This window comes from Octodon degus, unplaced genomic scaffold (genome assembly GCF_000260255.1).
Source record: "Octodon degus isolate 3935 unplaced genomic scaffold, OctDeg1.0 scaffold00020, whole genome shotgun sequence".
NCBI classification, from domain to species: Eukaryota; Metazoa; Chordata; class Mammalia; order Rodentia; family Octodontidae; genus Octodon; species Octodon degus.
In genome coordinates, this window is record NW_004524596.1 from 15060177 (window position 1) to 15084181 (window position 24005).

At 49.6% G+C, this 24005-nt stretch overlaps 1 protein-coding gene across 1 annotated transcript in view; it reads left to right on the forward strand.

The window, feature by feature from the left end:
- The window catches only part of Prkce (protein kinase C epsilon), a 503843-nt gene that overhangs the window by 183757 nt on the left and 296081 nt on the right, over positions 1 to 24005 (forward strand). The window contains exon 2 of the mRNA XM_012513910.2: positions 3092 to 3155. Within this exon, the coding sequence (XP_012369364.1) occupies positions 3092 to 3155 (64 nt within the window). The remainder of the gene's footprint in view (positions 1 to 3091; positions 3156 to 24005) is intronic.

Genomic DNA, 24005 nt, shown 5'->3' on the forward strand with positions numbered 1-24005 from the left:
CAAGTCGCAGTGTTTTCGCGAGGCCAGAGCACCTACACCGCTGAACTGTGGGCTGAGTAAATTTGTGCTAAACGAGTTTGGCTGTGAACTCGCGCTGCTCACCACCACCTCTTCTGCTTGGCAGCCCTGGTACCCTGGGTGGGTTCTCAGAGCCTCTGTGCTGGGCTGGCTGGGGTTTGGCCAACGTCTGTGGCCATCTGCTCGGGCTGCGGAGCCCTGTGTTGCTCTTGGCATGTGTAATGGCTTAATTTCTATTTTTCTGTTGGAAAATGCTGTGCACTGGCATTGAAGCAGCCGTGGGTGCTCAAATGGTTTCTGATTGCTATCTTGAATGTTAATATCCTAATACATTTTATTGTCAGTGACCTGTCCTCCCCGCCAGCCGCGAGTTCTCTCCTCTTTTGCAGAGATAGGCTTGCTGCCTGCCCTCCCCAGGCCTCGCTTCCCAGCTCATTCCTTTGCTGCCTCCCGCCCTGCCTTTCACAGATAGCATTGTGTTTGGCCCACAAAGCCCACAGTCGTGGGAAATCTTCGACTTGGAGGACATGAGAAAGTGTTTCATTTCGCCGGAGGGGTTAGGAGGGATGATCTAATCTCTAAAAGGCATACATTATTTAAATTCTGAGCTCTGGGGCAAGCAGGCCCCTGATATTTTTGAACTTTGGCAGGGACTGGATTCAGGCTTGGCGCTCTCCAATAGGGCCGAGGCTTGGTTTTCCTGTTTGTAATTCAGGGCAGGTGCTGGTTATACTTGGGGCGGGGCCAGTGCTCGTGGTGGGTTCTGGGGAACATTTTCTTTAATCATAAATTTCAAATCATGGACTCTCAGGACAGAATGGAGTGAGCGAAGTTGTCATGAGGAATCACCAGTTTGTCATTTGCTTCCCATCTGGACCCCAGACTCGGGCGACAGCTCCTGTAGAGGGACCTGGGGGGGAGTGCCAATCTTATTGTGCGCCTGTGCTTCCCGTACCAGTGGCCTTACCCACCAAGCCTGGGAGACTTCTTCAGATGAAAACAAAATTGAGGGAAAACCATGAGCATTCTCAAGCTTTGCAGACAAAATGTGGCAGTGCTGTGGCACTCCTGTGTGGCTTTGAACACATGGATTGTATGTGGTGTGAGGTACTGGTGGAAAGGCGCTGGACAGTGTCTATTCAAGTTGTGCTTCTTTGCCTTTGGGGCACTCATGTGTGACATTCGTGGTGTAGCCACCTTGACCTCCTCTCCTCCTCCATCAGATGCCACAGAGTGTAGATTGTGTGCCTGCCTTCCTCCCTGGAGATGTGAGCGGAGAGGTGAGGGGCCCATGGTAGGCCCTGGGGGGTCCCGAACATGGAGCCTTTTCTTAGCTGCACAGATGAGTCCTGGGCATCTCCGAATCAGAAGACAGTGAGCTGAGGATGCACATATGGCTCTCACACCTTCTGTCTAGCAGGGTTACAGTTCAGTCCAAGCCATGATGAGGCCAGGCCTGGTGTCCGTGAGAACACAGGTGAGAGGAGAATGGATTCTGCCTGGGTGACTGGAAGGACTTCAGAGAGAAGTGAATGACCTTAACCTTGAAGGCCAGGAGGTGTCCACCAGGCTGTCCAGAGTGTTATTGGCTCAATGGTTGTCTGCTCTTTTCTGGGGATGATGGAACAAAACAAGGGAGGAGGGTGGTGGTTCCTGCCCTCAAGCAAAGTACAGCTCGCCGGGAGAAAGCCTGGCACTTAGGAGATCTGTGTGGACAGATGGATTGTGGAGTCAGGAGAGCTTCAGAGGGGGCCTTGGTGATCCGGGGTTCCAGGGTTGCTACTCTCTCTTGTAGAGGATGTGGTTTCTATGAGGATAATTCAAACCACCCGAGACATCTTCTCTTCCAGAGGCCCAGTCCTCGGGTGTTTTCTTCTCCGTGCGATTTCCTTAGGCTGGCTCTGTACAGCAAAACTAGTCGGCTGGGTTGGGAGCCGGTTGAGTTGGGTGGAGGTCGGTGGTACCCAGTTAACTGACTCAGTTAATGGCATGAAGAATTTCTGTTCCCCACTCGCTGCTGTGACAGCATGTGGATTTTCTAGGATAGTTGGATTTTCCTTCTCTCTTCTTTTTGATTGTTTTGGGTTTTTTTTGCTTCTTTTTCAGTACCTTTTCAGAGTTTATGTTGGGAGGTAAGGACTGAGCTGTCAGCATGTGTGGGAAGGCTAGAAAATAAAACCTTGTTGAGACAGTGCTCTCTCTGGACAATCAGGGTAGAATTTGGGGATTGCAGACATGTGCTGCTGACATACAAGCTGAACATGGGCATCCCCAGTCGTGCATGAGTACCACGCACTTGGTGAGCCTTTGTTTTTGTCACTTCCACATGAATTGCCTGCTCTTTCTGGGAAAGACTTCCCAGAATGCTTTTCTGTGCCTCCAGTTCCTGGGATACACCAGTTGCTCCCTGTGTTAACCTGGGTTCAGCACTGTTCTATGTTTTTTTGTTTTTCCTTCCTGATGAGGTTGCAAACACTCCTTGTGAGAGCAGGAATGGTATCATGCACGTCTTATATTTCACCCGAGAGCAGGGTGTCTAGGAAAAGGAATTGAAGTTTGTCTTGTCTTCGCGTTGAATCTCAGCACTGCAAACTACCTGGAATTTGGAGCACAGCGGGATGACTTGGGTTTTGTTTTTAGTCTGTACATTACTGACATGTTTGGCTGGAGGATCCTTGTTGGGAGAACTGTCCTGTGCGCTGCAGGACGTTTAGCACTTGGCTGGCCTTTACCCTTTGGGCGCTCTTCACAGCACTGTCCCGCCAGTCACAACAGTTGCGAGCATCCAGGAATCCCTTTAGGAGCAGAGCCATTCCCAGTTGAGCACCACTGGGACGGAGCTATTTTCTGCCTCAGCATCAGACCTCGAGTACTGCGTGAGGGACACAGCAGGCATTCTGTCTGAAGATTCTTCCTCAGTCCTGGTTTACCTGTAGCTTGATGCATTGTGGGCGGAGGCACAGCTTGGAGCTGTCACTCTGGGTTTTAACAGTCTGGGATGAAGATGTTGGGGAACTCTCAGGTCACCCACTCAATGCACTAACAGAATCCCTTGTCATGTTCTTAATTGCAGATTGATCTGGAGCCGGAAGGCAAAGTATATGTGATCATCGACCTCTCAGGGTCGTCAGGTGAAGGTAGGAGAGCATGACCTCTGTCCCTGTGTTTTTCTGCTGACCCTTTGTCTTCTGGGTCGCTCCTTTCTCTTGGCTGGGATGCATCACAAGGACATTTGATTAATTGGCATTCTTCGAAGGAGAAGGCTATTTTGAAGGTGCCATGCCTGTGTAGCAACAGGGACCAGCCATCTGTCCACCGGTGGGACAGAGGGAAGAGTTCTGACTTCCCAGGCAAAGCCAATAAAGCAGGAATTTCTGCACACTGCATGTGGGGCGGGCTTTAGCGGAGGGGCAGCTTCTCCCAGGAGGCTGTGTGGGGTCTGTGTGAATGCCGTGAGAAGAAAGTAAAACCAGTTGGTCTAACGGTGTTTAGGAATGAAAAGAGAAAGTGTCCAACTTCAACATCTTCCTTCTTTGGAGCACTTAGAGATCATCTTACTGGTTCTTTACACCGCCAACTCCCTACTCTTAAAGAAAAAGAATGGCATGAAGGAATTTCTGTTCCCCACTGGCTGCTGTGACAGCACGTGGATTCCCTAGGGTCGTAGGATTTTCCTTCTCTCTTCTTTTTGATTGTTTTCTTTGCTTACTCAGTACCTTTTCAGAGTTTGTGTTGGGAGGTAAGGACCGAGCTGGCAGAGCACGTGGGAAGGCTAGAAAATAAAACCTGGTTGAGACAGGGGGGAAAAAAAAGCAGGGGAGATAGCTCAGTACAATAAGCGCTTGCCTGGCAAGTACAAGGGCCTGAGTTCAATCCCCAGTTCCGCCCCCCCCCCCAAAAAAAAAAGAGAGACAGGAGCAGGGAGCTCATGCAGATGAGGTTGGGAACTATCTTTCTCCTCTCACTCCTCTCTGTGGGAGAAGGGGGACATAGTGTTGGCTTTATTTTATTATTTATTTATTATTGTTTTTAAAATCTTATTTTATTTTGAAATGTAAAAACAAAAGCAAGGACAAAAAATCAGAAACAAAGACAAACAGGCTAACATGTTACAGATTACAAAACAAAAATAACTGGTTAACAATGGTTGTTATATCATTTATTTTTATCGTCAACTCTGTTGCTCTGATTTATTTTATTTTTTAAGTCAGGGTATCACTGTATAGCTGAGGCTGGCCTCCATCTCACGGCGATGCTCCTGCCTCAGCCTCCAGAGTGCTGGGATTACAGGTGTGCGCCATCATGCCTGGCCATAAGGTTGGTTTTAAAGAGGCAGTACAAAGATCGGGAACAGCTCGTTCTTGGCAAGGAGACCGAATGCTGGTTGAGGATGGTATCCCAGGGGAAGAAGACGGGCACTTAGCTCCCTGAGCTCTTCTGACTGAAAGGCTCAGCCCCTTTTCACAACCCCTCCCGAGAACTCCATGCTCCCCAGCAAAGCCACAGCCCCACCCTGCTCTCCAGGTGGAAGTCAGTGATGGGCAGAACGAGTGTGGGAGCAAAATCAAGGAGCTGGTTGGGTGATGCAGTCCTTGATAGTGGTGCGTAATGACGTTCACTTGGCTCGCTGGCCAGCCAACAGGTGTGTGGTGTGAGAGAATGATTGTGCACATGTGGGGCCTTTACCAGAATTTAGCCCTCTTTTAATGGACAGGAACGATTCAGGAAAGGCTCGAAGCTTTCAACATCCTTTCAAAATTGGGCGCTTACGCTTTCTGCTCTTTATTGCGATTGTGCTTTGGCACGTCCAGCTTTCTTTCCCTGTTCTCAGCGCTGGGCAGCGTGGAACAAGATAAGCAATATTTAGTATGAAATATCTGGCACCTACAAAGGGGCCGAGCGGGAGTGAAATGAGCGCCAGTGCGTCCACGACTCAGATTAAGAAATTAAGCACCCCGGTCAGGTGCAGGGGAGCGTGCCTTGTAGCCCCGTCACTCAGGAGTCCAACAGGATGGTTGCTTGAGTCTGGGAGTTGGAGGCCAGACTGGGTGACTAACAAGAGTCTCTTCTCAGAAATCAGTCCATAAGGTAAAGTCTTACATTGTTGTAAACATTATTTTTAAAACATGGTATACGTTGAAATTCACCAGGCTTCAGGTTTTACAGTGATCTCTGACTGTAAACCCTGATTAAACATTTGATGAGCAACACTCAGTTTTTTACTTGTCATCTTAACTAAGCTGCATTTCCTGTGCCAAGATGCTGGCCGGAGGGCCAGTGAGATAGTTCAGTGGACTGAGCACCTGCTTAGGCAAGTGCAGGGACCAGGGTTCAATCCTGGTCCCCCATGGCTAGCCAGCCCCGCCCCTGGGGCGCGTTGAGCCGTTGACCAGAGTCCAAGAGTGGTGGCACATGCCTGTAATCCCAGGGCTAGGGAGGCTGAAAATAGGATCGCTACAAGTCTGAGCTGCGTAGTGAGACCCTGTACCAAATATATAAATGAAAAAAGAAAAAAGATACTGGACAAGCAATGGTAGGCTTGGGTTATTTTCTTTTTTCTCTAGAGACAGTGAGTTGCAAAACTATAGAAAACATCTTTTTTTCTTCTATAGGGAAGATGAATGAGTGAATGAATAAATCAGAAGCAATTGGTTCTGTGGTTTATTGCAAGTGAAAGCACTTTTCATTGGGTTAAATTCTGAGTCTTTTAAAAAATCTCCTTCATCTAAAGAAAATCGAGTTTACTTTAGAAATGCTGACACACTCCCGAATCTGTGCATTGCTAGCAAGTGCCGCTCTGAAGCAGAGGAGACAGTTTCCGTTCTTTTTCCTTGCTGTTCCTGACTTGAGATCTTTTCTGGGGGTGGTGGGTAGACTTTCAGTAGTCCCTTCCTCGAAGCTGGTCTTGTTGTTTTCCGCTTGTGTGCAGCCCATCTGTCTGCAGTCCTTTGCCAGGATTCCGAGGGCTGCTGGCCCAGAGGTGGTATCGGCCCTGGAAGGCCTGAGAGAAGGAAGAGAGGATCTAGAAAATAAAAACCACCTTAGTCTCCCATACTGTGTGAGAAGGGTCTCAGTGAAATGTGATTTTCACAGCTGTCCAATTATAGTTACAGATGTGGGCATCCATAGATCCTTGCTGCAGTCCCTTCTTGAGTGCAGATACCTGAGTTTTGTGAGAGGGTTGAAAGGAGGCACAGCTGAAGGGTCACCGGGCCATTCTTTTGCCATCAAGCACCCGTCTCCAATACTCCTGTCTTCTCAATGGAGAAAAATATATTCACAGGAATGGTCCAAACTGTACAACACATGCAAATTCCAGAGAGTTCAGAGAAAGGGGAGGGATGAGATGGTATGGCTACAGCCCCTTCTTTGAGGACGTGCCAAAGAATTCTTCTTGTTGAGAATATGCTGTTAGAAAGCCTGGGTGTCTATATCCGCTGGAGCTAGGTATAATGTGATTTCTAACCGTCTAATAGAATTCCACTGCTTGCGTATCCTGTGTCGTTTACCCTAATGGGATTTGGCCAGTGTGCGCTTTAGCTGAACCAGACAGCCTAACCCCGGATGTAAAGGGTTAGCCTGGGTGAGAGTTAGGGTCATTGCTGGTCATGTGCTTTAATCCGTTGGTGTAATGTGGATAGACATCTGTCAGATCACACTTGAGTGCTGCCTGCTGTCAACAGGGAGAAAGCGCTGAAGAAATGGGTTATTTTTGGAAAGGTGTGGTCCTCAACACTTTGCTTATATTATCAAGCCTACTCATGGAGTGCTCGGATGTGTTCGCTCCTAGGCGCTTCTTGTTTTCATCTGAGATAGTGATCACATGGCTGCCTAGTAAGCACGGTGCTGCAGGCTCAGCATGTACTTAAAGCATAATTATCCAGGTAACAGAGGCAGAAATAGCAATGTCGCTCTCGAATGCGCAGTTGCTCATTTCTTGTACTGTATGTTGGTTAGTATAGCATAATTTGTATATGATTTCTTATTTGAAATTATATGGCAATGTACCATTATCTGCAGGCATCTAGGTAAGAGACTGTCAGAGCTGACCCAGGGCTTCTAGGTCTTTCTTCTCCTGCCTTCCATCTAGATGTGGTGCTTATCTGGGGAATTCTCTAGAGTCTCAACTGGTGATAGCAATAGCAAGAAGGAAATGGGCCTTGTTGTAGTGTTTGGTTCCCCAAGTTGTTTCTCCAGTAACATGCAGAAGATGTAACATAATTTGAAGGGTTTTTTTGCAATGCACACATCAGGGATAATGCAGTTAAACCAACTTCTGGAGGAACTGCCTTGTGGAAGTGGAAGGCGAGGAACCGGGAACGGGTCCCCATCACCTTCTGCCGCCACACGCAGCTGACTGCTCAGTCTCCTGTCTGGGAAGGGGCATGCCGTAGAAGCCCCATCCGCCCTGGCTGTAAGTCTTGGCTGTCATTCTTACTAGTGTGGAGCTTTGTATTTTTTAGCCATCTTGGCATCTGCAGTAGGTGCTGTGGGAAGTTTAAAGAATAGTGCCTTGCAAAGGGCTGGCCGATAGTTCAGCAGACTAAAGTGCCTGCTTAGGCAGATGCACGAGCCAGGGTTCGATCCGCGATGCGCTGTGCCGGCCTTACCCCTGGGGTGTGCTGAGAGGTTGACTGAGACTGGGCGTGGCGGTGCGCGCCTGTAATCCCAGTGCTCGGGAGGCTGAAAACCGAAGGATCACTATGAACCTGATCTGTGTAATAAGATCTTTTAGACCCTGTACTGAGTACATAATGAATAAATAAATAGTGCCTTGGTACAGTGTCCTTGCATATAGAAGATGCTCAGGAAATAATCAAAGGCCCCAAGTCTCAGAGCAGAGTGTGGGCAGGGTTTTATGCAGTCCTCTTGACGACAGCAGGCATCAGATTCAGGGGACTCTAAGGGCAGATTCCTGACCCTGGCCAAGGCAGGCACACCAAGGCCAAGCGCAGGGCAAGAGGAAGGCAGCATAGGGCATGCCGTATCGGCAGCAGCTCTGAGACTGCATCCTGCAGAGTTCAGCCCTGGTCACGCCATTTCGCTGTTGTCTGTCTTCGGTTTTTTTCCCCATCCACAAATGAAGTAATTACCAAAATGAATGTCTTCTTGAGCACCTCTTGAGTCCCCAGTTTGTGTCCTGAGGTGTTTAATGTCAGAAACTTCTCCTTTGTGAGGGTCTGGTCTGTCCCATCTCTACAAAGTGTGGACTGAGACCGTGCGGTCTCCTGCTCTCACCAGCCACTTGGGAAGAGCCCTTCATCTGTCTGAAGACAGCTACTAAATCACTCTTCTTCAGGCTGAACCCATTAAATCCCTTAACCTTCCTAAAGGGATATTTTAGACATCTTAGCTCATCTTCGCAGCTTTCTTGTGGAGTTTGCAAATTGCACAGGGATCCCGAAGTGATCTTGGAAGATAATGAGGTAGAAATGGTAGCTTTACCAAGTCCCTGACGCTGCCACCTTCACATGGAGCTGGGGCGTGCAGAAGGCAGGTGCTGTGCCTCGAGCCGAAGGGTGATTGTGGGGGACAGAACAACATGGAGATGACCTCCTTGCTGTTCTTGTTTTTTGTTTTTTGCGTTTTTTTGGTATTTAGTACAGCGTCTCACTACGTGGATCAGACTTGTAGTGATCCTCCTGTTTTCAGCCTCCCAAGCGCTGGGATTACAGGCGTGCGCCACCTCACCAGTCTCAATTGCCATCTCAGTGTGCGCCTGGGGCAGGGCTGGCACGGCAGGCGTGCTGGGGATCGAATCCCAGTCCCTACATCTTCCTGAGCACATGCTCTCGTCTGCTGAACCATCTGGCTAGCCCTGTTCTTCTGTTAATTTCTTAAGAAGCCTTTTAGAAAATATAGAACTAAAATCCTTAGCTTTTAATCAGAGTGGTCCAGGAGTCCCTTTTGTATTAAGCAGTTCACTCTTCTTTCTTGGTCCCAGCTCAGTAGTTGGCTCCTTCTTAGGCTCTGTAATAGGGGCCCACACTCAATTCCTGGTTTGAAACTAGACCTGACTCAGATCCTAGCAGGACAGTGATCTTTTCTACTGACTTTTGTGAGAGATGCTGGAGTCCAGTCGGTGCCTGTGGCAGGCAGTGGAGTTCTGCCTTTGGGGTGGAACCTCCACCCTCTCTAGTAGGTAGCGTCCCCTGACTTCCAGAGTCTCATTGAAGCCTCTGCTCTTAGGAATCCTGCCTCTTCTAAATTTCACATTATTTAATCTAACGCCTTTGGCAGAAAAGCATTGTTCATTCAGATAACCACAACGAGGGCTGGGGATATACCTCAGCAGCATAAGCACCTGCCTGGCAAGTGCAAGGTCCTGAGTTCAATCCCCGGTACCACAAAAAACAAACAAACAAAAAGCAGATAGCCACAACACTTCCACAAATGTGCCCAGCTTGGTGTCTCACTTGGTTTAGGGAACTGGGAAGTGGGCAAAGAGGTGGAAAGTGAAATATGGAACTCACAAGAATTAGAGAGCAGAGCCTTCCCTTCACGGTGCTTATAATTTAAGTAGAAATCAAAGACGTGCAGGAAAGAAGCATTAGACAACAACACCAGCCAGTAGCCACTGAGAGCAGAATTGGAAGTCGCCAGGACCTGTCCCCAGGGGAATAAATCGGAGCTGGACCAAGGTAGGAAAACTTTAAGGAAAGGAAGAGGCAGGCTTTGCACTGGAAAGGAAAGGGTAGACAGATTAGCTTGTCAGAGAAGACGTGGAGAGGCCTCTCTTTTGTCATGGCCAGAGACAGCTTTGGGGCTCTTATTTTTGGAAGGGTGGGACAGGCAGGGTAAATTGAAGAGACAGAGTAAGTGTTCTCTGGGAGCATCGATGCAGACAGTCGTCAGAGTTCTGGGCAGCAATTGTCACGCTGCGCAAGCAAGAAAATGAAACGCCATAAATGATTAGTCTGTGTTTGAAGTTTCAAGACAGTTGTTCTGGCTGTAAACTTCATGGCCAAAGCCTCGCTCCCTTCCAGATTCCAAGCAGGAGTGTTCTAGGTCAAATGTGATCAAACCCATGACACTGTATGGGGCACTTGTGGCACCTGTGGCGTGGAGGTGTGGGAAAGTCATGAGTAGGTCTGGTGTCCCTTTGTAGGCTTTTAAAAATACGTGCTCAGGTGCCCAGCTAGCGCAGTCAGCAGAGCATGAGACTCTTAAAAATATGTTCCTTTTCCCTAAGCAGTCCCAGGGTTCCATGGTAATGCCAGTCACTCCGCAGACCTGCCCTTGGTCTCCTCTCCAGCCTTCCTGAGGTGTTCCCAGGTCTAGCCTAGACACTCCCTGCTTTCTCTTCTCAAGTTCTGTTCCATCTCTATGAAGAGCGGTTACTTAGGAGCGGAAGGTGAGCTTCCAGCTTCCTGCACAGAGGACTTCAACGCCAGGCACCAGCTCCAAGATGCAGATCTGTCTCCATCCTGCGATGTGTGCTTTAGACCGTGGAGCTCCCATCATTTTCATCTTTTGGATTCCCCAGACCTCGTGGACGTGTATGATTTTCAGGTCGTACTTGGAGTATGAAACCAACAGAATAACATTCAGATGTTCCAAAACATGGGTCTTGCAAGTTGTGCTGGGCGTTCTGGTGCCCTCAGCGTGGCTACTTTTGAGCGTCCATTCTCAGGCACAGGGAGCAGGATAAGGTATTACCCAGACTTCTGCCTGCACCCTTGTCAGGATGCATCCAGTAGTAATTCCTCGAAGTGACCAGCTGTGCCAGATGAGAACCGCACCAAGCCCCGTCAGGGAGGTTATAGTGCCGCAAAGAGACACTGCTAAATGTTTGAAAAGAAGTAAGCCAGGAAGCCCTCACTTGCTGCCAGAGAGCCTCTAGAAGCAGGGCAGTGCCTCAGAAGCAAGTCGGCCTAACACCGCCAAATGCCAGCATTTGCAAATGAGTAGCCACCTGGAATCCGGAGCTTTCCAGAGCTTTCCAGAGCAGAGCCTCCCTCTGTCTGGCAGGGAAGGAGCCTGGACATGTGTGCCTGTTTTACTAATGCAGTGATTGGAGAAGGCAAATTATGTGGAAGAAATAAGCTTATAGAAAATGTGGGTTTATAATAGGTCCTTAGTTATGTGGTGGGCCCTACGTCTCCTGCCATGAGGGCTGTGACGTCTTGTTCTATATCATTTCTTTTTTTTTTTTTGCAGAACCAGGGATTGAACTCAGGCCCTTACACTTGCCAGGGAAGCGCTTAATCCACTGAGCCATCTCCCTGGCCCCATTTTTTTTTTTCTATATCATTTCTGCGTCTTACAGAGATGATTGTTATTTGGGGGAACTTGTATTTGCGGTGAAGATCATGCTTGATCAGAGTGGCCTGTAATTTTATCATTTACTTTTATTAATGTTCTTGTGATTTGGCTTAAAAGAAAAGAATATTTCCATTCATCTAACCTAATTTAGAGGGTTGTCTTCCAGTACCAATTATTCTGTTCTTTTATCTAGTTGAAGTTGGCCACTGCTGACAGTTTTATTGATGTTCCTTATTACCTAGATTTGTTGAAACATTCACATAATGACAATCGAGTGCATTCATGGTCCATAATCGAGGGGCTAACGCAAGGCCTCTTTTCTTCCTCCTTCATTGTAAGCCTTTGGTGCAAGCTTTTGTAGACCCAGGCAAGAGTGCGCATGTGCTCAGTTGACGTGGGTGAGAATCAGTGTCTCTGACTCCCCGTTCTCCCTCCTGCTCACCCACATTCCTTCATTGGATGCATGCTTAATCTTCTCCCCTAACGTATGCAAGGCTGCAGGGCTATGGGCCAGTGAACACGGCGCCTGCTCCCAGGAAGCTTGTGTGCCAAGAAAAAGAGGCAAGTGAGTGTGGGCGCGTGCTGTAGGTGTTGGGGGGACCAAGTGCAGCGGGGCCGCCACGTGGGGTCCTTCACCTGGAGCCTCGATGCATGCTGTCAGCTGGCACTGACCCCATGGGATTCTGCTGGATCCGCAGGTGCTGACCATGGTCCTCTGTCTTTGGTGGAGGAGATAACTTCTGTCCTCAGATGGTCCCTGCAAGCAGAAGATCAAATAAAGGGGAGCTAGGATGTGTCCAGCTTTTCAGGAAACCCCTGACTCCTCCATTCATTGTTCAGCATCTAGCTGTCAGGTGTCCTGGGTTGCCGGTTACTCTACTTGAAGCTGAAAGTGCAGGAGTGAAGATAGAACCAAATCCCTGGAGGTTCACAGTCAAGTGGACATGTTTGTGTGTGTACCCGTGTGTGTGTGTGTGTGTGTGTGTGTGTGTGTGTGTGTGTTTAGGCCATCTCTGCAATGAGGCATAGTAGCGCACTGGGAATAGTGGTTGTCTTCCCCAGAGGAAAGGGGAATTTGGAAAGGAAGGAACATTTCTTGTCTAGCCTATAATTTTGTTTTTCTTTCCCAAGTATGTATATGAGCTATTTAAACAATTATTTAGAAATGTGAAAAACTAAAGCGTGAAGTACAGTTGTGATCGTGCCCTTGCCCATGGAGCGGTGCAGTGAGGCTCCGCACGATGCTATCGAGGGGCCGACCCGTGCAGTCCAGGGCAGGGAGCATCAGGATGAGTGTCCTGTGCACACTTCCCAGTCAGAAGACCTTCTCGGGCGGAGGGGACGAGGCTTCCTGTGCCCGAGCTGAGCCTGTGTCTCCTGGTGCAGAGTCGTGTGGACGCCACAGCCCGATGTCCTCTGTGGTGCCGGCAGTGTCCAGGTACTTAGTGTGTGCTTTCTGGTATCCCATACATGATTATCTGCCCAAATGCATGATCTCACTGCTTTGGTACTTTGTGTCCAGCTACGTAGGGCAAATGGCCATGGGAAGAGGTCAGGGGTTACTACCTAGGTACTTTCCAGGCCGTCCAGCTTGTCTCCTGATGCGACAATCATAGGGATGTGTAAGTCAAAGGGAGAGGCATTCTCTGTGACAGACACCTGTGACCCCTACATCTGTGTGTGGTGTTTTGAAGCTGTCAGTGAGAGCAGGCCTGGAGGAAGTCAAGTGTGTGTTACTGAGATCTGAATTCTTATTCCTGCTCTGTGATTGGTGATTTGCTTAATTTACCAATTCAGGCAGCAGGCATAGATCAAGTGTATTGCCTGCTGGACGCCTTGCAAAGGGTGGAAGACATAAAGAGGGCGAGGCCATAGTCCCTGCCTTCTGGAAGCTCCCAAGCTGGGGCATGTCCAGCAGCAACTCCTGTTCTCCACTTGGGCCCTGCTGGCCCACTTTGCACCCAGACTCGGGACCCCTACTGGTTCTGTAGTTCTAGGCTACCTAGACCAGGGAAGTGGGAGAGAACAGAAATTGTCATGCTAGATCTCCATAGAGAGATTACACCAAGATGGATGTGCAAAATAGGCCTTACCGTCCCCATTAGGTACAAGGAAAATGGGACATAAAGGAATTACTGAGTCCCTAGCAGGTGCTGTGAAAACGTGGACCCTGACTCAGTGGGCCTGGGCTCTGGCCGGACATCTGCACTGCAGGTACCCCGATGTCCAGTTCCCAGACCACACTTTGAGGAGATGATGCCCAAGGTGTTCCCGCTGACCATGCACAGCAGGCTTCAGTTTCCAGTTCATGGGAATCGACTGACTCCCTTCCCTGGTCCCACTTAGTTGGCTGCAAAGGGGAGACCTTTTGCTCCTTTCCTATTTAAAGTCTTCTCCCTGTTCTCCTTCCTTCGAGGGAAGGGAATTGAGAAGGCTCTCGGTATCTTCAGGGGGGCTGGGCAACGCCCAAGCCTTGGTCTTTAGTCTTGGCTTTTGTGCTCTGCACAAGGTCAAAAGGGACAGCGCCAGTGTTCTTCAGAGATGAGAAGAAGAACCAGTTTATACCAGGAGAGCAAAGCACCACATAACCCTTCTAAAAGCCACCAGTCAGGATATTGGATTTTTTTGTTTTGGTGTTTGTTTTTCTATAAATACTCTGAAGTATTGAGTGGTGCTTGGATGTGATCCCATCATGCTGATTTTCTCCTGGTTCCTGGGGCTTTAATTAAAGTCACTGGTCCAGGGACCTTGCTAGAACGTACTTCCGCATGACTGTCGTAATAGGCAGGTTGCACTTGCTTCTTATGGGAGGGGGGGTGGGGGGGAGAGAGAAGAGAGACAGAGACACAGAGAGAGACAGAGAGACGCACAGAGAGAGAGAGAGAGACAGAGAGACAGAGAGACGCACAGAGACAGAGAGAGACATAGAGAGACAGAGAGACGCACAGAGAGAGACACACACAGAGAGACAGAGAGATGCACAGAGACAGAGAGAGACAGAGAGACACACAGAGAGAGACAGACAGAGAGACAGAGAGACAGAGAGACACGGAGGTAGAGACGGAGGGAGGGAGAGAACGATCTGGATTCGAGGCTGGGTACACAGTAAGGACATAATTCTTACGTGTTGGATAAATGAGTATGTGATTAAATGAAAAGAACAGGAAAAATGTAACTTTTAAAGGAAACTATTGAAATAAATAAGGTGTTTGGTTGACTCCACTTTGGATAATCAGTTGTTTCTTGATCCAGCGTACACCCAGTTTCGGGTGGGTTTGGGCCTGGGTGTTTAAGCTGGCTGTGGCAGGTGCTCATTAGGGCTTTTGGAGGCGACTTCATTGCCTTCTTATATAACAAAGCCCCAGTTATGATGGCTTGTCCCCTCCCTTTTTATTCAGTTATTCCTCTCAGTAGCTTGTGAGTTCACCTCCTCCTGGGAGCCTTTCCACACAGCCTCCCCTCCAGCCCCTTCTTCCTCACAACAGCACTTGCCCCTGTTTCCTCTGTCTTTTGTGTGCCTTGACTCCAAGTTGTCCCCTGCCTGATACACAGGGCACAGCCATTTGGAGCCTGTGTGAGCCCGCTGCTGGGGGCCCTCCCGGCCTGTGATAAGGCCAGACTGCCACCGGGAGCTGCCTCCTCCCGTTCTGACCACACAAAACCAGCTTGGAAGCAGAGACCACCTGTGTGCTAGGAACTGGGACGGAGAAGACCGCCAGGCCCCAGGTGGACAGCAGAGAGGGTGTCTCAGGGAGCGCAGCTGTGGCAGGGGCCAGCCCCCGCCCCTCGGGAGGCCCTCTCCTTTCCGTGATTTCAGCAGCAGGCTGCTTTCTGGGGAGGTGGCGTGTACTGACCCCCTTGTTTGTAATCAGAAGCAGGGATTCTTTTCCCGCCTCGCTGAGGGTAACAGATCGCCCCACCCACCCCTGGTGACAGTGATGCATTGATAAGGTGTGGCTCAGCAGGGGCTGGGAATTCAGTGTCGCAGTTTGAAGAGATTTTGAATACAAGAGTGAGTCAGTGAGCTGTTGCTTCTTCTTACACTTCCTTTAGGAGGGGGCCGGGGCCATGATTCTTGGCCAAAGAGCAGTGTCACCAGATGTGTGTATTTAAACACTTCCAAGTTGGACCAGAGGGCCTAGTAGAACTTCATTGTGTGGCTCGTAAGGGCACTGCAGAATGAGAGAAGGGTGACAGGGAGATGGGGAGGCGGGTCTAAAGTTAGCATGTGAGGAAAATCTGTTCTAGACGGAGCTCGCTGGAAGATAAACACACTTGAATGGTAAGCAAGGAGCTCTCCATCTCAGAACATAGTCAAGTGGGGCCTGAAGGATCATTTAAAAATATTGTGCAGCAGACTCCTACTAGCTGGAGGCTAGACTGGGTGATTGCGGGTCTTTTTCGGATTTTGTGAACAAAAGTTTCCAGTCTTCAAATGGTTTTTGGAAAAGAAGACCTGAATGTTTGTAACACATAACTCCCCTAAATACAAACAGATGATAATAAGAAGGCAGCCGTTTGTCTTTTAAAACTCCAAGGCCTGCTTTGTGAATGGGTGAAATGATGGAGAGCGGGGAGGAGTTGGGCTGTAGCATCGCCTTTCACAATAGGCGTATTTCTTGAAAATTTCTGCAAAAGAGGAAATGTTAAAAATCTGAATCTTGTTTTCAAAGAACTGGGGAGGCTGCCTGTCCGGATCCTAAGTTGTGGGAACCCCTCCCACGAAGGCTTGTGAGTGAAACACTCTGCGCCATCACGGTTCGTGCCCCCTTGTCCCCTCCCATTCCTTCTCCTTCTTCACTGTGTTTTAGCACTGGAGATGGAACCCAGGGCTCATGTGTGCAAGGCACGCACTCGGCCACTGGGGCCCCTTAATTGTTGTCTCCTGGATGCGATGTGGCACTTGTTTAAAGAGCTGCCCACTGGGGTGGTGCTGCAGAGGCCCATCTGTGGGAAAGGACCACAGCCCCTGCCCCCAGGGCAGAGCATCCTTTTGTTGTGCATCTTCATGTACTCTGTGATGTCACAATTTGCTCCACACACTTTGGAAAGCCTTGCCTGGAAGCCATACCTGTGGGGAGAGAGCCAGGTGTGCTGGAGCATTTTGAAAGGCTCCTGCCCTGAGAGGAGCTTCTTCTACACCACAGTGGGCGATGTCTCCTGAGGGGGAGAGGCCCTGTGGCTGACTGACTCCACCCCTGACACTGCCCCACCTTCCAGCTTGGGTCTCTCCCTTTAGGGCTTTTTCACTGATGGCAAGTGAAGCCTGCTTTGCCTGCTTAAAAGCTAACCTTCTCCTCCCTCAGAAGCCAACAGGCAGGGGCCCAGCGTTGTAGGCAGATGGGATCCTGGGCCTACCCCACCGCCTGTGTATAAAGAACCAGGAGCCCACTTTGCAGGCAGTCAGCTCCCTACACTTGCACATGATGTTTTCTAAAAATACATCTGAAAGCCAAAGGAACGAAAGTTGAATAATTGAGTTAAACATTAGGATGGGGGATTTCATTGCCACAGAACTAAAATGTATTAGAAAATTTGCTCATTATGTCTCATTGTTTAGATATAATCTTTGGTAGAATCTCCAGTATTTTGTGCTTTTTAAAGCTTTTTTTTTTCCTCATCACTTGATCATCTGGGGGACCTGTCAAGCTGCTTAGCTGCTGGGAAGGCCCCCAGGACTGTGGGTTACAGGATCTGCCCTATGGCCCTGCATTCTGTGAAGTAGTAGAGACCTGTCTTTCATCATAAGGGCTAATGTTCCCCATTTTTGCTGTTGTGCTTGATTTTTTTTTAAAGGATAAAAGGCACACACACTCACACTTTGGTCTAAGCTCTGTGAAGTTGAAGCCGGGTTTGTTCTGATCTCCACTGTTCTTGCCTGGCTTAAGGCAGTGCCGGGAAAGTGGCACTTAGGGAATAAATAGTTAAGTGAATTAAGGGATTACTGTGGTCCTGAGAAAAATGGCAGAGCCGAGGAAGGGGTACAGATGCTCTCAGGCAGAAAGCACACTGCGAAATGTCACTGCCAGTTGACGGCTGCGCTGCCATGTGTTGTCCCTGCAGTTGGAAAGCTACGCGGGGGACAGTCAGGAATTGCCTATAATCGGTGGGTTGGGGGTCACCAGGGCTGCTGTAGGCAGTGGCTGGAGCTTGGAAGACAGACTTCACCTGCCTAATTACAGACGTCCCTAGGGCTGCTGGACCTCTCCCTGCCTGTAATTATAGCCGTGGTGACCACACTCCCGCCACGCCAGCCTGGAACACCTAGCCGTGCCCGGGCAGGAACGTATTTTGTTTTTATTTTTAATCTTTGAAAATCTAAATCAAAGCAGGCCCTTTAGATTTAACCTTCACTTCCTGTGGTACATGTGGCCTCTTCGAGGCAACTTTCTGGAGAAACAAATGATTATTTCTTTGTTTGACCTGAGAGGAGAATACACGCTGTGATTTGGTTGTTTTTAATCAGTCTGTCCTTAATTTAAATCAGGCATATCCTCCCTCCCTCCCTTCTACTATTTTTGTTCTGAAATGACAGCTTGTGGGTCAGCTTTACCTATGACCCACCTTAAGAGAAAGGCCTCCGCTGATCTTGTCCTCACCCTTTCTTCCCCAAAGGTAATCACTATCTGGAATACTTGTGTTAACAATCGTCTTGCAGGGGCCGGGGAGATGGCTCAGTAGAATAAATGCTTGCCTGGCAAGCGCAAGGGCCTGAGTTCAATCCCCGGTTCTGCCACAGAAAACAAACAGCAAGAACAACAAAAATGCAATGCTCTTACAGTTTTTGTGGTATTACTTACCGTCTATACCTATGTTTTCCTAAGTATGACTTTTAGATGTGCCTACTTTTGACCTTGATTTAAATATGTAAATGTTTTCTGCTTCCCCCAGCATCATGCCTTCAAGGCCCGTCTGTTCAGGGATGCTGTGGGGTTGCAGCTCATCCGTTTTTACTTCTGGGTACTGCTCCACTGCATTAACATGGCAAATTCATTTATTCATTCTCCTCTTTGTGGACATCTGGGTTATTTTCAATTTTTTTTTTTTAGGACAGTGCTACTTTGGGGGATATGTTTGCCTTGTTCCCTACAAGTTAGGTGCTGAACTGGTCATTTGATAGGTCTGTACATGTTCAGCTCCTCTGAGTACTGATGACTTGTTTTCCAAAGTGATGGTCCAAGGAGCGCTGCCTGCAGGCTTGTGTGCAGAACCCACTTGCTTGATATCTCCATGGACAGTGGGTGTTACAGATCTTTAAATTTCTGCAAACATGGGAGGTGACACGCCTCTGCTATTCGAATCTGTGCCTCTCTGATGATTACTGATACTGCAGATTATTTCGGATGTCTGTGCTGGCCTTCCCTCAGAAATGTTTGCTCCTTCCTTCCTTTGTCATTTTTATCTATTTTTTTAAAAATTGATTCGGAGGCTGTTGGAAGTATTATAAAGGTCTCCTCCTGGTTCGTGCCTGGTGTGTTTTTATTTTCCTGTGGTTGTCTGATGCACAGACCTCTAAGAATGAAGCTCAGTAGGTCCTGAGCAAATCATTTCACAGGCGTAGGCTTCCCCGGGGACTGGTGGCTGGCTGGGTGGGCAGCAGGGCTGCTTTCCCTCGCTACTAGCTCAACAGCCGACCATCACAGAATGAGCGGATGGACGTGGAAGGTTGTTTTGCCTGCAAAGACCTCACACGCGTAGTTTGGGGAGTTTAGCTTGTTTTCTATGTCATACTACTGCCTCCATTTTTACAAATATCACACTCTAGGAATTTGTTGTTGCGGTTATTAGAACTGTTGCTTATTTCACTTGTTGCCTTATGAAATTATTATTTGTTCACTTGTTTTCTGTTTCTCCTTCTAAAATGTCTTCTCTCAAGGGCAAGAGTTTTATCTGAGTTATCATTGTTTCTCTTTCTTTCTTTCTTTCTGTTTCTCCTTCTAAAATGTCTTCTCTCAAGGGCAAGAGTTTTATCTGAGTTATCATTGTTTCCCTAGCAACCCGGAGTAATGCCTGGCACATAGTAGGTGCTCAGAAAATACTTGCTCCGGGGGTGATGGATTACTCAGATTAGCGGTGGTCATCTATCACTGCTGTGTGGCCACACGAATGCTGTCTTCAGGGATTGCTCCTTCTTCAGCTAACTCGCAGACTTCTGCCTTGGCTCAGTCAGTGCATCTCCGTCTCTTTCCTTTCTAGAAAGGAAAGGAGCAAGAAGAGGGGAACTGCACCCTTGAGAGCAGAGAGCTCATTTTTTAGACTTGCTGCTGGGGCCCCTTGAAGGGCTGGCACTTCTTGGAGGGCAGATTTCGAGGGTGAGGCCAGGATTTTCCAGGCTTTCTTTGCCCTTCTGCAGGGTCTCTGTCAAGTTTGCTGCTTTTTCAGATGCGGTTGGCGTGTACTTTGTTGCTGTAGAAATCAGAGCTGGTGTTTGAAGAGTGAATTCATGTGTGTGCTGGCGGTGAGGGTGTAGCAGAGATGGTGGCCGTGGACACGACGGGAGTGGGACCAGCAGATGGTGGTCCCCATGCCAGTGTCTCCGAGGGCCCTGCCTCCTCTGAGAGCTTTCCATTCTGCATTGTGCACACTTGGGGAATAGACTCCCTTTGTAGCTCTGCAGGGTTTCCCTGGCGCTGAGCCAGGCCTTCAGCAGAACATCTGGAAAGCTGTGGTCCCTCCCGTGCCAAAGTCACCAAGCCCTGGAGACAGAGATCAATGACCTCTTCTTGGCTGCTCCTTAACCCAAGACAAGCGTGTTTCTGGGAACCAGGGAGTAGTACAGAGCTCTGGAGCCAGGCTGCGCTGTCGCTGTCACTTGCACTCACGAGTGCGGGCTGAGCAAGGGCCTGGCCTGGGAGAGTGAGGAGAACAGAGCGGGGCTTTCCAGGAAATTAGGACGCGAGTGGCGAGTCCTGCCTCCCTACTCCCTGGCTTGCTGGGTAGGAAGACAGCAGGCTGAGCTGTTGTCAGAGGTTACGGTTCCTTCCTGCTGGGGCTGACCTTTGGGGTAGAGGTGCGCTTGGGGCTAAGGACTAACTTGGTTTCCTCTCCTACCTGAGCCCCTGGGAGATAATTCTGAAGAAGGGCATGTTGATTTTTATTTACCTAATTCATAACACACTGGGCATGCTGAGGATAGTGGGAAGAATTTATGATGTGCAATAGATTGGGGGTAAATATGCCATGTAATTACCTGTTCTGCAGTAATGTTTTATAACCTGTATATTCATTTGCATGCTTAGTACTCATGACAGAGAGAGAGAGAGAGACAGACAGACAGACAGACAGACAGACAGACAGACAGACAGAGGAAGAAATACCCTTAGTCTGTCCCTCAATAGTAAATTGCCTCTTTGCAGTTGGGGGTTACTCCCCAAGACCAGCTTATTTTCAATGCAACTCTCATTCTTAGCCATTTCTTGCACATTGTAGGTGCTCAACAAGTACCATTTGAACTGTTGGTGAGAGCGCAGCTGTAGTTCCTCACTACTCAGGCATTCCGCTGTGGCTTGGTTCCACGGAGATCCTAGCAGGTCAGGCAGAGAACGCATCAAAACTAGCATTGGAAAACTAAATGCCTCCAGTTAAAGGATGTTTTGCACAACTCTGTAGTGGGATAATAAGTAACCATGGTATGTTTTTAAGCTTATTGTTTATATCGAGGACAGATGTTCAAAGTAAACAGGTAAGAAAGATACAATAGTAGATATGCTATGATCTCTTCATATAAAGGAAAAAAGTAAAAGAAATACACACACACATGCACTGCACTCAAGACCCATGTAAAAATTTCACCTCTAAAAGGTGGGAAAGGTGGGACTTGCTTCCCCTATTTTCTTTTCTTTTCTCTTTCTTTCTTTCTTTCTTTCTTTCTTTCTTTCTTTCTTGTGTTTAGTACAGGATCTATAGGGTCTCACTATGTGGGTCAGACTCCTAGTGATCCCCCCGTGTTCAGCCTCCCAAGCACTGGCATTAGAGGTGCGCACCGCCATGCCCAGGCTCAGTTGCCCTCTCAGTGCACCCTGGGGCGGGCTGGCACGGCACTCTGGGGATCGAACCTCAGCTGCTGCACTCTGCCTAAGCAGGTGTTTTAGTCCGCTGAGCTATCTGCCCCCTCCCCCCATGTTCTTTTAACTTGAGGTCATTTTGGCCTTGAGCTGACATATCTGTGAAGTCTGCTCTGTTCCTCCTTGCCTCACCTCTTAGGGCAGCATGCCTGCAAGTGGTCTGCCTGCGGGTCCGTCCCTGATGCAGCCTGGCCGTCTTCTCTCAGGAGCTGCATGGCTTTGGCCGTCCTACGGGACGGGGCACGAGGCTCTCCGAGTTGGCTCTGTGTGCTTCTATTTGGAGCGTTGGTCAGCCGGACTGACCCAGGTGAACATGGTTCCGTGTACCAGAAGGTCCTGGTCTTTCTTCTGTACAGTCTGTAGGCTAGGGGTATTCGGGCCAGCCCTTCTGGCCTCCTGTGTCGCTGGCCGTGGAGTCTGAGCCCTGATCTCTGGGTGACCTGAGGGATGCAGTGCTGAGAAGTGTGTGGCTGGGTTGGGGCGGGGGTTTGGTGCTCGGGGCCGTGGCGATTGCTGGGGCTCAGCACAGACACTCAGTGCCAGAAGCCAGCTCTCCTCTGCTTAGAGCTGGGCCCAGCGGAGCGCGCGCCCGTCCGGAGTCACTGCGTGTCGTGCTGCGGGGCCCAGTGCTGGCAGCAGCCCCTTTCATGCTGAAATCACAGGCGCCCTCCTGTCCTGGGTGGGGCATCTGGGCAAGCAGCCCACTGCTTCTCTGTCCACTCCCCGGTCCCTGCGACTCTGAAGACAGTGGCGGGGGCGTGCGTGGGAGGGAGCACCTGGGCCCGCTGTGCATCCTGGTGCCACGTGTGCGGGGCTCCTCGGGTTGGGTGTGCAGAGCGAGAGTCCCCCTTTTTATGGCTCATTAGCATTGTTCCTCAGCCTGCTGTCCAGCGTCTATGCTGTGTTATTTGGGAGAGTCAGATTCTTCAGAGAAGCAGAGGATCCCAGGCCCACCGTGTTTCCTATCATGTGGTACTTTCCAGGCCCACCGTGTTTCCTATCATGTGGTACTTTCCTCCCTTGGTACTTTCTACATAAAGATAGGGAGATTCATCCGTGCCTTCCAAGGCTTAAAAGCGAGTCCTGGAGGCAGCCTGGCCTACAGTGGCAGTAGGCCGCATGGCTCTTGCAAGGGCCCAGGGGGTTCTGCATTAGGAGTTGGGATCCTAGACAGGAACTTCCCTCAGGGATGCAGCGTGCTGCCTTCTCTCTTTCTCCCCTTCCGTTCTCCCTTGTTAGGTGCTGATGGCTGGGCTTAACTCGTGGGATGCGAAGTCACAGCTAGTAAGTCACAGCCAGTCCCTGCTCTGTGGGAGTTCACACTTTGGAAGCAGGAAGGCCTTATTTGAAGAGCCAGTGCTGAATGGGTTATGGGCTTTTAGGGACTCCTTTTCAGGGCTCCTGGGGGCTCCAAGCGGGGCCAGATCTTCCTGGCTCAGAATAGAGCTTTGAAGCAGAGACGTGAGGACAGGAGGTCCATGCTGTGGCCCACATCTGAGTACAGGAGACGGGCTCTGGGGAGCTGGGCCAGTCAAAGCCGGAGGGGGCAGCATGCATGAGACTGGGCTGGGGAGGGTTGGAGCACAGCAGCGCCTCCTGCTGGCAATCGATGGGCCAGTGGCAGGAACATGGATGCTTAAGGCTAGACCCCGCTCCTGGCTTCCTTACACGGGGCCCACCCTTTTCCAGATTTTATCTCTCTGCCTATAGCGTGACTGAGAGGGGGAAAATGCTCCCTCTATGTGTGTTCCTTCTGAGCCTACGAGAAACTGCTAGTGGACAGATCAACAGGAGCAAAGGGCTATGCATCTGTTATGTGCAGGAGCACACGTGTGCTTCAGGGAGGGTAAAGGACTTCAGACAAAGATGAATGAATGGGACCTGAGAAGGACGGGTGACCTCCACACGGTCTCTCGGCCTGGTGCTGGCCTCTAGTCTCCTTCCTTGTGACTGGAGTTTGATCATCTCTGGTTGATGAGACCCTTGGGAGGGAGACATGCCAACCCAGTTTGTTTTGGAGGGTCTGTCTCTCCTTGGGCAATTAAGGGGAGCCCAGAGACTGCACCTGTCTGTCCTTGCTGTCCCCCAAGTGTCCTGGATCGCAAACTCAAACTGGTGTCTCCTGAGATGGAGTCCCCTGCACTTGCTCAGTGGTGGTGATGGCGCTCCTTCTCCCAGCCGCTGGTGTGTGGAGCTGTGCCGGTGCAAGAGCGATCCAGGGCCCAGGGGGCTGGAGAGCCCCATCCTCGTCTTCTCTGTCCCTTGCTGCCTTCCAGAGTGCAGAGCTACTGTCAGACCCGTTGGCCAAGGGGCCCAACCTTCTGGTATTGCCTGCACAGGTTTCTGTATATTCTCTCTCTGTCTCTGACTCTCTCTATATATCCATATCCATATCTATCTATCTTTATTTTAATAAGGGTCTACAGGGTCTCACTATGTAGATTGGACTCATAGTGATCCGCCTGTGTTCAGCCTCCCAAGAGCTAGGATTACAGGCATGCGCCACCACACCCAGTCTCAATTGCCCTCTCAGTGTGCTCTGGGGGCGGGGCCAGCACAGCACCCTGGGGATTGAACCCTGGCCACTTTGTCTGCCTAAGCAGATGCTTTAATCCACTGAGCTATCTGGCCAGCCCTTAGTAATATGTTTTTTTTTAA